The 16,715-nt window shown below is 38.4% G+C and overlaps 1 protein-coding gene across 3 annotated transcripts in view; it reads left to right on the top strand.

Moving 5' to 3' along the window:
- The first annotated feature begins 7,351 nt into the window (after positions 1-7,351).
- Positions 7,352-16,715, top strand: part of LOC128533133 (cell adhesion molecule DSCAML1) — a 99,560-nt gene continuing 90,196 nt past the window's right edge. For all 3 annotated transcript variants that reach the window (XM_053507359.1, XM_053507360.1, XM_053507358.1), the window contains exons 1-2: positions 7,352-7,531; positions 13,002-13,148. In XM_053507359.1, coding sequence (XP_053363334.1) covers positions 13,046-13,148 — 103 coding nt within the window. In that variant the 5' untranslated portion in view covers positions 7,352-7,531; positions 13,002-13,045. The remainder of the gene's footprint in view (positions 7,532-13,001; positions 13,149-16,715) is intronic.

Below are 16,715 nucleotides of genomic sequence, written 5' to 3'. Positions count from 1 at the left end.
ATTTATGCTGACTTGACTTGATGTTATTAATCTGTATGAATTCGCACAAATACCTTTGCTTATTATCACGATAAAATTTCCCTGCACCTCCAGGGTCTGGGTTCAATTCCCACCTCCGGGTTTGTGTGCATGGAGATTGCATGTTCTCCCCGTGCTTGGTGGGTTTCCTCTGTGTACTCTGGTTTCCTCCCACAGTATAAAGACATGCAGATTAGGATAACCAGTATTCCAAATTGTCTGTAAAGTGTGACTGCGCGTGTGAATGTTGACTGGAGGTCCTACAAACGGTTATAAAAATGGGTATAAATACAATGGTCACTATTGGGCTCCACAGTCCCTAGTTGGACTACAGAGGTTCCTAGATGAATGGATGGACACAAATCATAGTATGCAGGTAACCACTGTAGAAGGCACAGATAAACACAGCACAAAATGGTCCCACATCCCGACATGCAACAATGTGTGATATACCTTCAATGATGTTTTATAAAGTATATAAGAAGGAGCCAGCAAGTTGTATTAGCACCAGTGACTGTGGGGCACCAGTGGCTGAGATTGGATTGTCCTTCTTTCAATGCAAATAAAGTGGACATGGCTATGATAGCAGTATTAAAATCAAAAGCATTTCAGTGCTAGCCTATAAACTGCTGGTAATATAGCAACAGTTACTGGTATGAGAAAGACATTCAATTTCATGAGCGAGTAAAACATTTGTAAAAGTAGTGATAAGGACAATACCAGAAAGATGTCATGAGTTTGTGCTCTAGGACTGAAGATATAACCAATCATAGACGAGATTAAATTCTTATAATTAATCCTAACACACAAGGTGGAATTTCTCATGAGGATTAGGCTGAGTTTTCGGGTATGTGTTCAGGTATTGATTGACAGCTGTGTTTTCCAGCCCTGGGTCTGACAATCTTTGACTGGTTAGAAGGACAAGCTTTGGATAGTATCTCTGCACTGCTGCCAGTCTGAGGCACAGAACATCTTCACAATGAGATTAGTTTGGGTGATATGAGATAAATAAAAATAAAAAGATTAAAAAGAAGAAAAAAAAAACAGGTACATACTGTACCTTTAATCTAGAAAATGAAAAAAAATATCAATTATTTACCCTGGTACATAATGATGTGTAGAGTATACAAAAAAGTGTGCCACAAAATGGCATCCTTATGTTGCCTAAGCCTGTGATGTTGTGCCAAGAAAACATATGATCATAAGAATTCCTTTAAGTAGATACATGAATTAAAATGTTAAAAGATTTATAAATGTACTTGTCCATGATAACGAATTTTCCCAATTGCACAATAATACTTCCGAGGCTGGATTTGTAAAAATTAGATGAAGAATGTGTCAAAAACACAAATTAAGGGATTTAAAATGGCCACCGTAACTATGACACCACATATTTTTGCTTAATGACTACAACTGGATAAAATAGGTAGAAGCTGAGAAAATGAGAGATCTCCATGAAAAGAAAGAAAGAAAGAAAGAAAGAAAGAAAGAAAGAAAGAAAATGTGAAAGAGGGCTATAGCAAGAGAGTTTTCCTTCAGCAAGAGAACATTTCTTAAGCATTATTTTATTTTTTTTATTTTGTGAGGCAAGTGAAGTATTCTGCACTTGTTTTTATTGTTACTATGAGTGTGAGAAAGGAAGGAAGAAAACAGGCATCATTAACGAAGGAGCTTGGCTTCCCCTGCCTCTCTCCTCGTTTGGCATTTGTGCATATGGCAGGCAAAATGGCGGGGAGCTGCAAGGCTTCGTTAGCCCATGGATGACAGTCAAGTGTAACAAAAGGAGTGCAGTCTGAAATATTCTCTTCCCCTTTTATTTTCTCCCACCTAGAAACTAAATGAGGCTCAACCCCTCACTGTATGCTCACTCACAACCATGCTCTTAAGAGAATATAAGTGAAATAATGGTCAAATCAATGTCAAACCTACAGATGCACTATAAGATTATATAAAGCACTGGGGGATTACATAACCAAAAAGTCTGAGTGATAGTATTTGGCGCTTATCATTTTGTCACAACTTCAGGATTTTATGAGGTCTCTTTTCTCTGGTCATTGGTAAGGAAGGTGTGGATTTGTATTTATTTATTTTTTGTTGTTGTTTTAAAAAGGCAATGTGTGCTCAGTTTTATTTTACCTTATTTACATCTGCCCATTTAATCACTGTGACAGGACTAGCACCTAGTTTATTTCCAAATACCTTGGAACAGTAAATGTTACACACTTCCATAACTTTACCAGGTGAAGTGATTGAGAAATCTTCAAAAAACAATAGCGCACTTTGGAATTTCGTCTTAATAAGCATTACCATGTCCAAGTCACGCTCATATTAAAATATATTGACATTAATAATACAACATGCAGACACAAATGGCATTATTAATTTTTATTTTTTTTTGAATATGTCATTATTTCTTGTTGTTGTAAAGACAATTGTCTTGTCATGGTATACTGTACTGTACTTGTATAAAATTCTGAATTATTTTAGGCTTTATTAAACAACAACCACCATAATGTTGGCTCCTTGATTAATGTGCATTAACATTAGTTTTTTTTAATACTAAACTTAATAATAGAAAAAAGTCAAAAGTCAAGCCTCAATTTAAAGTGACTTATTCTATTATTTTGTCAACTAAAATATGAATTCTTACAATATGAGGTCACTATAATATTTTAAACATGGAACATAAACGATAATTATTTATCCACATAAAACAGGAAACAACTACAAACTCAGCGTCTATAAATTAGTAACAGCTCCAAAATACAAAACCAGCAAACTCCATTTGCTCCCCAGTGTGCAGACCCTTAGCCATACCCCCACTGTGAGATTACAGACATTTCAATCTTTATTATAGGGGATAATGTGGTACAGTATAATCTGTAAAGGCGAATACGGAGGAGGGGCCGGAGGGGGTGAACTAACTGACCTGCTTTTTTGTCCATCCCCAACACTATATGTCCATTTTTATATTTCTTATAAATATAGGTTATTGGTTTGTCTGTCCCTTTGACATTTCATGCAGGGTTAATTCTCCATTTCTATTTACCAGTGTCACAGAGTACCATCAGTGGATGTGGGTTCTTGGGCACACTTCTATGTTAGGTGTGCAAGGACTGGAGCTGTCCTTGGTACTGAAGCATGTTAAACTCTTAGACTGAGCTGCAGTGGAATTTGATGAGGTTACAAAAAAAAAGCATATTGCTGTGCATGTAATTTGAATATCACTTGTCTTCGAGCACAAAGATTGCTATGTTAATGTAAACCACATAATATTCATATCTGTCTCTGAAGCCTGGTTCATACTGTACTTCTGCATTTGTGTATTTGTGAATACGTGAGGGTGTTGGGCATCAGTGATTGCATAACAGTCTACCATCATACTTGTATGTGAAAAAATGTTCAGTAGGAGGCCAAAAATGAAAAACTAAATAAATATTTCACAGCTACAGTAAGAGAGCATTTGGTATTTAACAGATTTCACCACAAATAAAGATGAGTTAAAAATCAATAAATATTTTATAAAGAAAGAGAATGTATAATAAGTGGATGTCAAAGTGTCACAACAGGCAGCATTGTTACTTTACACCCCCCCCTCCCTTGGGTCGTGGATTGTTCCCAGCTCAGATTACTGTATGTGGGACATTTTACATTTTCTTCCTGTGTCCATATGGGTCCAGACACTCTCCTACCCCCCCGACCCAAAAAAAAAGACAGTAAATAAAGTGGCTTTTTACAAATTGCCTCTAAAAGTGAATGAGTATACACTGTTAAAGTTTTGAATTTGAGCACAGATGGTTACCCATATACCCCACAAAAAGTGTTGATTCAAAGACATGTATTTTGTTTGTTCATATCAACCTTATGCCTATCACAAACCTAGCCAAAGCACCAGAAATCTGTAATCCAGTTTAGTGACCTTGTTTTTTGACCTTGAGTCTTTTTCAATGTAAAGCTTGAACAAAAAAGCAATAATATATTACATTTGCTCATTTTTCGCATAAGACATAGTTGCTCTTCAGCGACTGCTAAACCGTAACCTGGCCTAGTTGGATCTGTATCCATTCCATAGATCGACCTTTGCGATCCAGCCTCCGTCTGAGGACAGAGAGAAGGAAAGGGCCTCCACCACGCTGTGATTATCATCCTGGGAAGCCTCGGCATTGTGTTAAATGTGAAAAGAGATTAGATGGTTTTAACTCTGCATCTACCATACAAATTCCAATCACATAACATATCCTTTCATGTTCTATGGGAGACAGAGACTGAAAGAGAGAGAGAGAGAGAAAGCAAGAGAGAGAGAGATTTCAAACCCCCACCCCACTAAAGCTTTAATCTTTTTCATGTTTTATCCATACTGTTGCATACATACTACATATTTTATAGGTCACCCTGATGTGTAAATTCGGAAAGCTAGTTGTCTCTCTGTATATGCATATATGCTGGATTAGAAATATGACTAACAGTGCGGCTGAAGGGTTTAGGTATCTGAAGTGACTTTAATTGCATAAAAACACATATACCACTGTACATCTGAACGCAAAACGAATCAGAAGAATAGAGATCATCCAGGCATTTTTGACATAAATTTAATGGAGGGCGTTCAATTAGTGCAAGTGAATGAACATTCACTGTCTGATAAATTCACTTTGATCGGATGTAACACGTTTTATCAGTAAAAAAGGACAACTGAGACTTAGGAAAATAAAAATATTTTTAGAGGCACATTATAGCCATGCTGACATGGACATCTTTGTATTTTATTCATTTTCCCACCATATACTGTATGTACATCTATGCAAACAGCATGGTAGTTGAGGTAGTTTAAGTACATATTTCAGCGGAGGTGCCATGACCTATTTATTCTCCTATCAAAATGAAGTATTCAAAACAGCTTTTGTGAGATTACTGATACTTTAATGCTTCCCTTACCAGCTATTTCTACTGTAATTTGGGTTAAGGCTGAACAGCTGAAGAGCTGTCTGTAAGACCTTTCTGTTATTTTCTGTAAAGTATTTATACCCCTTGAACTTTTTCACATTTTGTCATATTACAACCACAAACGTAAATTTATTATAAAAGGGTTTTATGTAACAGATGAACACAAAGTGGCACATGATTGAAAACTGGAAGGGAAATGATAAATGGTTTTCGATTTCTTTTTTTTTTTTACAAATAAATATCTGTGTTAGTGTTGCACAGTTAATTACAGCACAGCATTAAAAAAAAATCTAAATCGCTATAGGGACCTGTAAAAGGATTTAATTGCGAAAGGCTGCAATCTCACTCACTCACTCACTCACTCACTCAATCATCGTCCATACCGCTTTATCCTGTATTCTGGGTCGCGGGGGGCCTGAAGCCTATCCCAGGAGACTTAGGGCACAAGGCGGGGTATACACCCTGGACAGGGTGCCAATCCATCACAGGGTACACACATACTGTACACACACTTACACACTCATTAGGCTGCAATCACACATGGCGGCATGTTGGCTTAGTGATTAGCACTGTCGCCTTGTACCTCCACATCACATCTGTGTGCATGGAGTTTGCATGTTCTTCCCGTGCTTGGTGGGTTTTCTCTGTGTTCTCTGGTTTCCTCCCACAGTCCAAAGACATGCAGATTAGGCCAACTGGTATTTCCAAATTGCCTGTAGATGGTTCTCTGGAAAAAGGAAATGGCAGCCCACTCCAGTATTCTTGTTAAGAAAACACCATGGACAGCGTCTAGGAAAGCTTAGCGTGCTGTGGTCCATGAGGTCACAGAGAGCCGGACACAATTTTACACATAGCTGAGAATTTATTTTCGCCTTGCATCTAGGTTTCAGGTTTGATTACCAACCAGGTTCGATTCCCGTCTGTGTGTGCATGGAGTTTGCATGTTCTCCCCAAGCATGGTTTCCTCCGGATACTCCGTTTTCTTCCCACAGTCTGAAGACATGCAGACTAGTGTTCCTAAATTGCCCATAGTATGTGAATTGGCACCTAGTTCACATACTACGGTCATATGTACGCAATGTGAGTTTTTGTGAAGTCCTTGTTGATCATCATATTATAGTCTTATAGACTTCTGACCTCTGCTCTTCTATAAATGCTTTCGACTAGGTTTTGGAGCATAGCTGTGGGGATTTTTAGTGCAGTCAGACACTGACATTGGGTCAGAAGGCCAGGCGTACACTCAGCATTTCAAGTCCCTTTAAAAGGGGTTCAGAGGAGTGGAAGTGAGGGGTTTGTGCAGGCCAGATGAGTTTTTCACTCCAAACATTTTCATGATGTTTACTTTGTGCGCAACTGCATTGCCATGATGGAACACGTCTGGGGCCCTGTTTTCAGTAAAATGGATTTCTTAATGTTACAACATTGTAGGCCTTAAACCCAGAAGTAACAGCTTGTGGAAAGCCGACAAATTGATATATAAGGACAGGTGTCTATATCTTGAACTGTATAGTGTATATCAAAGACCATAATATATTTCTTTTATAAATGCTAATCTGGAAGTTGAGCCATGTTAACTGGACTTCTGGAGTCAACTGGAGTCCAATTGACCTGACTCATCTTACAGATAACCACATCTGGATGACTGAGAATCTTAACAAAAGTTCATTCATCTTCCAATATTAATGATTTTACTGAAAAAATAACTTTATGTACTTTGAGATATTTGTTTACACATTTGGCCCAATGTGTCACGCCAAAAAGAAGCTTATAGCTCAAATTTTCACCGTAACATTTGTTGTCTATGACTACAAGGTCACTTACTATCCTGGTTGGATTGACACAGAGATTGACTAATTTGATAATCAGCCACAGTTAATCTTTTGAAGCATTTGACAAAGTTACAAAGTGGTAGTTTAATGGGCCTTCCATGTGATGGTTTGAATCTCAATGATGTCATTATAATCCATGGCCATAAGTCCAAGAGTGCAGAATTGGGTGTAAGGGATGTGATATTATATATGAGATTTGTGATGTGGAAGAAGGACGATAGCACTTTAATCATGGTGTGTTTACATGTGTCAGTGCCTTTGCTCTCATCAATTGGTAGCTGATCTATGATATAGCAGAGCAGGTTGGTGGGTGGGACACTGGTCAAAAAAACAGTGGTTGCTTTTTCATTCTCAAGTCCAGAGTGTAATAAAAGCCATATGAGAAGAAATGACTGGTTTTCTCTCTTCTGGACTTCCATCAGTGAGCAGTGAGGATGTGGTCTCAACACGGCTGTACTTTGTGAACGCCTCCCTGCAGAGAGTGACCTTCTCCAGCTCGGTGGGGGTGTCCCTGCCCTGCCCAGCAGGTGGCACCCCCCATGCAGTCCTCCGCTGGTATTTGGCTACTGGCGACGACATCTACGACGTGCCCCACATCCGCCATGTCCATGCCAATGGCACGCTGCAGCTCTACCCCTTCTCCCCATCTGCCTTCAACAGCTTCATTCACGACAATGACTACTTCTGCACTGCAGAGAACCAGGCTGGCAAGATCCGTAGCCCCAGCATCCGTGTCAAAGCAGGTGAGGGGCTTTTTCGTTCAGATTTTTTCTAATGTAAATATATGTCCATTTCTTCATGTATTTGTTTTTACAGAAAAGTGTTAATATATCATTTATTAAGTTAATTTAGTTTAATGTTGTAATATTGTTGTAAATATTAAATCTGCGGTACGAAACGAGGTTTTCATTCGTCCAAGGTCGGCATTAATACATTAATCATCATGTTGCAAGGATGAAAAATGCAAATGAAGGGGCATAGGATATTGTGTATACATTATCATTATTATGGGTTTACACTGAACACCTGCAGTAACAGAAAAAAACATTGTGGTGGCCATATTGCTAACCTACATAAGTATGTAAGTTCCACATGGGTATCCCAGTGGCCGCCTGTTGACCTGGCTCTTTTTAAAAAGTGAGCAGACAACTACGCAGTGCCACAGACAGTTGGCTGAGTATACCTCCTATTCAGTGCCAAGGTCACTTCTTGTGAGTGGGAGTTTTGACCGCCCAGTGACAGCAAGGGATGTCCACACACACACACACACATACACACATACACACACACACACACACTTATGCCAGCTTGCGCTAATACTGTGCCATTGTCCCTCCTGTCTCCCAGCCTCCATCTGTCCTCGGTGCTCAGAGTTTCTAGCTTTCAGAGGCTGCTTGCTCTACCTAGTGCAGATTAATTGTAATGGACATTTTTTTTTTTGAATTTTGAAATGAATTACCCAATAGCCAGTGGGAAAATAATGTTGTTGTTGTTGTTGTTTTAAATAATGTTGAAACTCACCAGGAGAATGCACTAGTCGAAAGCAAACAGCCAATCAGCTCCATCACTTGATTGTTGCCATGGGTACTACAGAGGGGAGGGGCAGGGTGTGGCACCCGGTGTCTCAGGTGGCACCCGAGAATGATGACAGTTGACAGCTCATGGTGTTGTGCCACCCCCTCCCCCTTCGTCCCTCCATCTCTCACACTATCTGGCTTTCTTTCATACTCCCTCTTTCTTATCCTCCTTTGTTTTGTCACAGAAGAAAACGTCCACATGCTGATCATGTGCCAGAACACCTGTGTGGACTATTTTTTTTAAGTGTCAAAGACCTCTTTCTCATACATTTGCTTTATTAAAAAATATATTACATAACCTAATGTGGCTCATGTATTTACGAAGCAACTTGTGTTTGGACATCTTCACCTCTATAGGGGTCACTCTGAGCAAATGTTGTTATTATAATAATAATAATTATTATTTTATTATTATTAATATTAATTTCTAATCTAATAATTCAGGCTAGATATTGTTGAGCTAAAAAAAACAACAACAACAACAACAATAATAATAATAATAATAATAATAATAATAATTGATCCTAATTATTATTCTTTTTATTATTATTATTATTATTATTACATAAACAGCAGAAAGCAAACTGCATGATAAATATGATGACCACCATTTTTGTAACTTTCACCCAATCTGGCATAATGTTTTTCTTCGGCACACAAAGTTGGCCAAAAAGTAGTTCTATAACCAAACATTTTTGTGAAAATTAAGATATTTCATTCTTTTAGAAGCTTTGAACAACCAAATGTATTCAAAAGGTCAAATACCACATTTTATAGCAAAATGTGACACATCTAAAAGCTGTGGGGGGAAAACATGCTGCCACGGATGAACTAAATGCATTTAATGGAATTTTGGGGAATGTTGGAACCAAAAGAAAACAATGTTTTAAGTCTGTTACTGCTATTGGTGTTTCACCTTTGGTCATGAATTTCTATTGTTGGGTGATGATGCATTGTTTATAATGACAATGCTGATGATGTTTACAGTACTTGCAAGTAATTAAGAGCTCAACATACTGAAGATGGTAAAGTGAGTTCTTTATTTTCTGGTTTAATATCATACAGTCATTCAATGGTGTAAAACAAATTATGTTGTCTTAGGGTACCTGTGGTGTAGACTTTTGCTCTCAGGTCCAGGTCCCACTGCATAGTAGTTGTTGTTGTTGTTGTTGTTTTTGCTCCCAATTTTCACTAATGGCATACAAGGTGTTTATGTACATGACCCTGGTGCTCTGGTCAGGCATGATCTCTTTTTAGCAGCCCCTACCAGGGAAATAAAACAGAAGATGCTTCCAGATATCTAGATATGCTACCCAGATATGGCATAATCCACCAGAACTACTGTATGGCAATGCCCCCACATGCACCTTTATAAAAACCCAAAGGGGTCCATGTCACAGCCTTAGAAGTGGATTTTTGATTAAGGTTAATGGGAACAATGGAGCTTTTTTGGGGGCCCAGTGAATTCACTGGCTGACATTTGCAACATGCCACTCACCACCTGCAAACATTGACCATGAATGTCTGGTCAATAAAAACACCCCTTGTGCATTTTAGAGATTAATTCTGCCCCAAATGCCCAGTCATTGGCTTATCATGAGCCACATTAAACAGAAGTACCCTACAAATCTTTTGTACTAGACACTGAGTGGCCTCTTCCTTGTTTGAGTGTCCTTTGCCACTTGATAGAATGTATACTTAATAACTGATATGAATAAAATGTGTAGGACAACAGTTGACTGAATTAGCTGGGCAAAGCTAATTGCCCCTTACTTAGATCTGACTTTGATTTGACGGCACTGGCACACCTTAAAAGCCATTGTTGTGCAAATTCCACATCATACTTCACTACTGCAAGACACATCCGCGAGCATTTATTTCACAATTGCATAAAGAAAAGGCCAAACATTTGTGAATGGGTGAAGCATGAAGTAACTGCCACCTTCACTTTTTTTTAAGACCCAAAGTCTTACATTTAATGAGGCTGTGATGGACTGATGTCTGATTACACTCCGAATACACCCCAGTCTAATACGCAGACTCTTGTTTACTCATTGGTATGCTACTGTACGTTCCTGCGCGATTGAGGAAGTGCTTGCAGTGATGTCAGGGATCTGGATCGGTGTTCCCACCTCCTCCTGATCCTGGAAATGCCCAGCTTTAACACATCCTTGGGCTTTCCCCCACCGTAGCTGTGCTATGCACAGGATGGTCCCCTGTGGAGAAAATGAAGGTGACATAAGAGAGGCAGAAGAGAAAAAAATGAGATGGGAACCCTGTCCAGGGTGCTGTTTGTAAGGCAGACCAGGAATGTTTTGACCAGAAAGCACATGATTTTTCTCCAAGGCATGTTCCACTGGACCCAATAATCAATTGTTCCGGTACAGGCAACTTGATAATCACTTCTACAGTACCATCAACCACCAGTGACATAAGTCCCTCAGCTACTGCTAAAAGGTAAAGGTGCAACCAAACTTTCAGAGCTACAGTGACTGGAAATGTTGGTGTCACCACAATATCTTTTAGAATAATGCCCAATTTATTTATTTTTAATTTTTTTGGTTTTGCTAGCTACCTTATCCTGGACATATGAGGAATGCAGAAACTTGTTGTCACATACAGGGTGTGACCATTACTTGCCAGACACTCCTGGAGCTCTTTTAATATTGCCGCCGGTCTTTTGGCAGCCTCCCTCTTATGTTTTTTTGTTCTTTCAGCCACAGTTTAAACAAACATCCTGATTTTGATAATGCGACTGTTTTGCTCCATTTTCACCAAATGTTGATGGCCTTATCAATCTTACATGATTATAATTTTGGAAATTCTTTTTTTTTACCCTGACATCCTGCATATTCTTTATAAGAACCGTAGCTTCAGCATTCAGCTACACAGTCTTATGCCCCATTGTTACACTTGTATAAGTTGTTTTTCTTTTAAATGTTTCTATTTTATTTCATATTCAGATCTACTTCATTAACAAAGTGAAAATGACCTAAACATGACATTTTTTATATTTATTTTGATGTCATAATATCATTTTTGGGGAGTATTCAAAACTTTGAGGTCATTTTATTAGCCACAAGACGGCTGTGTAGAATTACGAAATTCATTCTTACAAAAACTAAAGATAAGTTCTTTTTTTTTTTTTTTTGTAAATGACATAAATATATCATCATGTTTGTTCTTTTCTCTGATGTACATTATTTAAATGATAGTGATACCTCGGTTCTCCCAGTGCCCATGAAGGCAGAAGGTGCACCAAACTGGGTTTTGAGTCTGTTTCTAAGCAACGCATGAGCACAGTCAAGCATCAGTAACATTCTAATGATGGAGTACACTGAATGATCTGATTTAGATCTATAATCTATATGTAAGTATGTTGTTACAATTGAAAACAAAACCAAAATATCACAGGCTAAGTTCTTGAACCTACACAGTCTATATAACTAGATCACACATGAATCACTTTAACGCTTATCTGATGACCTGTGTTTTCTAAGACAAGCAGTCACTCGAGAAGTTAATAAATAATATGAGAATGGAGAGGCCAGAGAGCAGGGGACCTTTATTGACTGGTTATATTGATTTAAATCCCTTTTGCACCGGTGAAGGGCTGTTTAGTTAGCAGCGGCTGAAACGAATCAAAACTACATACAAATTATTTAGGGTAAAAATTGTGCATGTTTTTTTTTTTTTTTACAAGCATCAGTAGTGTATAATGCTTTAAACTCTAGCTTGATGATCACACAAGAAAACTGGTTTCAGTCTCTGTGGGGGACAGTGTCGCCTGGCACAAACTATTATTAATGACCAAGAAACCATGCCTGCAGGCAAGGCGTTAATTATGTCCAGGTTTGGTTGGGGGTTGTGCCAATTCTTAGAATTTGTTCCTGCTTCTCTAACCCCTTAAAGTACTGGTGTATTATTTGTCTCAAGGTGTATTATCTGGTAACTGCTATAAATTATTCAGCAACTACAACTATACAGTATACAACTATAAGAAATGCAGTATCGTCTGTTCTGTAATGTGAGTCTGGATCTTCTGGATCAGTTTCTGGGATTTTGACAGAGTTTTGCCGAAATGAATCCACAAGCACTCAGTTTGTACAAGGAGGAACAATTTTTAGAATGAAAACGCCCTTGCACTGCCTCCCACAAAGAAACAAGGGAGCAGTTACAATCCCCAGGTAAATAGAGGTTGATGAGGAAAAGACAACAAATTGAAAGTCAGAAATGAAAACTAAATTTCACTAATCCACTTCGGTTCCCCAGTTGCCCTTTACTCAAAGCAAATTCCCTTTGTTTTTTTTTGTTTTTTTTTTAACATCTCTCTAAATCATCTACATTGATTTCATTCTGCTGGTGAGGTGCTGTATACATGGTGGACATTTACACAGATTAAGGTTTGGACAACCTAAACATACATCATAATCGTACAAGACAGCGTATATATGTAACAATTATTTTGGAATTAAAGTTTATTTCTTGGTCATTTTCCACATTTTCCAATGAATATCCATTGGCCAACTAATTGGCTCTGTTTGACTCAATTGAAGGGTAAAAAAAAATATGTTTTTGCCTTTAAAACTGTATAATAAGAGAGTTAAACCTGCTCCCTATTTTTGTTCACGCATAGTGTTCAGGGAGCCATACACGGTTCGTGTGGCTGATCAGCGGTCCATGCGGGGCAACGTGGCTGTCTTCAAGTGCCTCATTCCTTCAGCTGTGCAGGAGTACGTCAGTGTGGTCTCCTGGGAAAAGGACACTGTTGCCATCGTTCCAGGTAGGACCTCAGGCCCACACTCTCTCACCCAGTCATGTTAATGATAGAAGAGAATCTTCTTAACTGGTTCTTCTTGATAGGATCAAGATCTGGCAAATGAATAGTGTAAAATGCCAAAAAATGTTGAAGTATTGAGAAACAATGGGTGATGTACAGTTTCTCAGTCAGCATTATTATAAGCATGTGCATGTGGGACAGCCCACAAATAGAATTGAAACAATGTCATTCTTAATGTAGTTTTATTTAAACCTTTTGGAAGTCTACAAACGTGCATGAATTGATTCTTAAATAAATGAATCTCAGACATCATGTTCTGATTTTAAAGACCTTACAGTTTTATGCATCTCTTGTAATAAGCTGTTTCTGGTAGTCAGCAATTTATTTATTTATTAGCACTTTTTCCATGTCTCTTATTTTCTCTTATATAACAAAGTGGAAGGGAAAACACTTCAACTACACTGATCAGCCATAACATTAACACAATGAATTGAATAACATTGATTATCAATTATATAGCACTAAACTTGTGACAGGATCATGGACAACCATGGGCTGTCTACGTCCACAGGGACGAAAGGCCAGCCTGTCTGTCTTGATCCCACAGAAAAAAACAATGCAGCACAAACTGCCAAAATAAAAGTCAATGCTGGTCTTGACAGAAAGGTATCAGAACACCCAGTGCATCACAACCACCTGCTCATGGGGCTCAGCAGGTACAGAGTGTAAGATTATGGATCTTCCCCGAACCTTAGACGGCTGCACACCAGACAAGCCAAAAACATTACTTTATTCTGTCATGTGAAACTAAAAGCTGTGCAAAGCAATGGCTGCCAGGACTGAACTAAGTGACCAGTGCAATCCCTCCAGCATTAATACACTACAACTATGCATTGCTTAACTACTCAATACGTCCCGTGAAGTAAGGTGTTAACAGAATGTGTAACAAATAATCATTTAAAACAGATGCAATTAAATGGATGTTTTGATAACTAACCAAGGCAAGAGCAATGACCTCAGCTGAGCTGGAAGTTGTAGGGAGGACCTTAGCTGACCTTAGCCGGAAGGTCAAGTGATCATTGGAGGTCGATTAGTTGACCGCCAACATCAGCTCATTGTGATTGGTTGTTTCGTTGACCTCTACAGTGAGCTCATCTTTGGAGGTTGCACTGACCTAGAGCATGAGCGTATTGTTAGGCTTCTCTTCAACCTCTGGAGTAAGCTTGTCATTGGATGTTGCCTCATTAAGCTACAAAATGGGGTCATTATGACAGACTACCTTGTTGCTCTCTAAGTTAAGCTTGTTCTTGGAGGGGACCTTGTTGTGAGATGTCTCCTTAACCACTAGAATTATATTGTCCTTTGAGGTCACCTCATCGACCTCTAGTGTGAGCTTGTCCTTGGATGTTGCCTAATTGACCTCCATCATAAGCCCATTTTGAGAGGTCATCACATTAAACTCTTCATTGGTGCTCATCATAGGAGGTCGCCTTGTTGTCTTCCGGTTGAAGCATGACTTGAAAACAAGCCTTGTTGCCTGTTGACTGGGGCTTTGCTTGGGAGGCCGCTTCATCTTCCTCTATTTGGAGTGCAACAGACATACAGGTGGTTGTCTCCTTCTGAAAAGTTTCTAGGGGAACAAACATGAACCCTGGAAACACTCACTTTAGCAGTTGGAGGAATTCCAGAAGCAATTTTAGGCTTGTGCCTTTAAATAATGAGGCATTCTCCCCATAGGTGGGAGGGCCCAGTAATCCAGGGCAACATGGACAGTATCCAATCCTACATCCCAGGTTTTGAGTACATTACACTGTCCTGATAAAATGGCATTGGAGTGTAAACCCATCCATAGAGAAGCTCTGGCAAGACATGTCCCTCTACATCTATGATTTGGGCAAAAGTAAACTGTCAGGTATGAGTGGTTGGTATGGATGCAAGGGCAGGAAAATGGACATCGTAATGCAACCAGGCATACAAATAATTTCACAATAAATATTATTGTCATTCACTGAAAATTAACAGGAATTTTGGAAATTGAGGTTACTTATTAGTGCTAGAAATTAATTGTGTTTAACATTGTGATTAACGTGTTAATTTTTCAGAAGATTGATTTGTTTAATCAAGCGATTAAACTTAATCGTTCATGCCCAGGCATAACCAATAGGACTTGGGAATGCACTGCATTGTGGAGCATGTTGGACATCTTGCTAGCTACATTAGTAAATCATGAGTGAGAAATTGGAGCGGGACAAACAATAACACAAGCAAATGCTAAAATGGAAAGAAATCACGAGAAAGAGAACAGGATTTACAGTGTCAGGATATACCGCCGGGGACTGGTATTTCAGAGAGGATGTACAGTATGAACTGGTTTGGATCAATGTAAGACTCTCAACATTGAGTAAGATGCTGACCTGCTAACCTCTACTAAACATGCCTGGTGTGATTTTTTTAATCTTGTGTGAGGTGTTCAGAAATAATAAATCTCTTGAGTCACATGTACAGTTCACCAATAGATGGCTACAGTAGCAAACTTGCAAATCTTTAAGAAAACTATGCTAACACAGTTATTAACAAAGGGTATTTGCAGTCCAACTTGTCTTAAAGCGATATAGTGTGACAGAAAGTTTTTCAGACTTTTTCAAATTTTTTTGTGGAACATTCATTCATTCATTTCACACTCATATTAAAATGGATTCAAATCTGTTTTTTTTTTTTCACATAATTCTAAACACAATGCACCACAATGACAATTTAAAATCCTGTTTATTGTGTTTATGTTTTTATGCTTTTTATACTGTTATGTACAGTACACTGAAAAGTATTCAGAGCCTTTGTTATGACGTTGGCGACTGAGCTTTGGTTCATCCTGCTTCCATCAGTGGTCCTTGAGATGATTCTGCAACTGATTCTGATTCTGTGGCGTTCACATGTGCCTAATTGGCTTCATTGGACATAATTAGGAAAAGCAAACACCTGTCTATAAAAAGTCTGGTATTTCGGAAGAATGTGCATGTCAGAGGGTAAAAATATTTAAATACATTTTAAGATGGGTGTAAAACATAACACAATTTCCAAAACTAAAAAAGGTCTGAAACCTTCCATCGGCACAGTATAGACAGATGCTAAAAACTTATGCAAAATGAATTTAAACTTAGGAGCATTCAAGTCTTTATAAATTGCAAGTAGAATGTAAGTAAAAATGCATTTTAACATTTAATTGAGATTCATATCTTGCTTATACAATATAGCCCTACACCTAGTTCCAGTAAGCCATACACCTAATTTAATCCAAAGATTAATTGCGATTCATTTTTTTAATCATTGCCCAGCACTAGGTATCATTACAAGTTACTGGTTAGTTTTTATTATTATTATTATTATTATTTTAAAAGATTGAGTAGCCCTTACCAAACATAATTAAGCACTTTGCTTGGACCATGTCCCCTCATTTCCTAAGAAACCAGAAATCTTGCAGTCTTTGTTCTACCAACCAATTTGTATTACGTTGTGGTAGTTGCTATGGTAGTTAGGAGTTTATAGAACATTTTCACACAACGGCTTTGGTTT

This window comes from Clarias gariepinus, chromosome 11 (genome assembly GCF_024256425.1).
Source record: "Clarias gariepinus isolate MV-2021 ecotype Netherlands chromosome 11, CGAR_prim_01v2, whole genome shotgun sequence".
Classification (NCBI taxonomy): Eukaryota; Metazoa; Chordata; class Actinopteri; order Siluriformes; family Clariidae; genus Clarias; species Clarias gariepinus.
The sequence above is the reverse complement of the archived record's forward strand: the minus strand, read 5'-3'. Positions and strand labels throughout refer to the sequence as shown.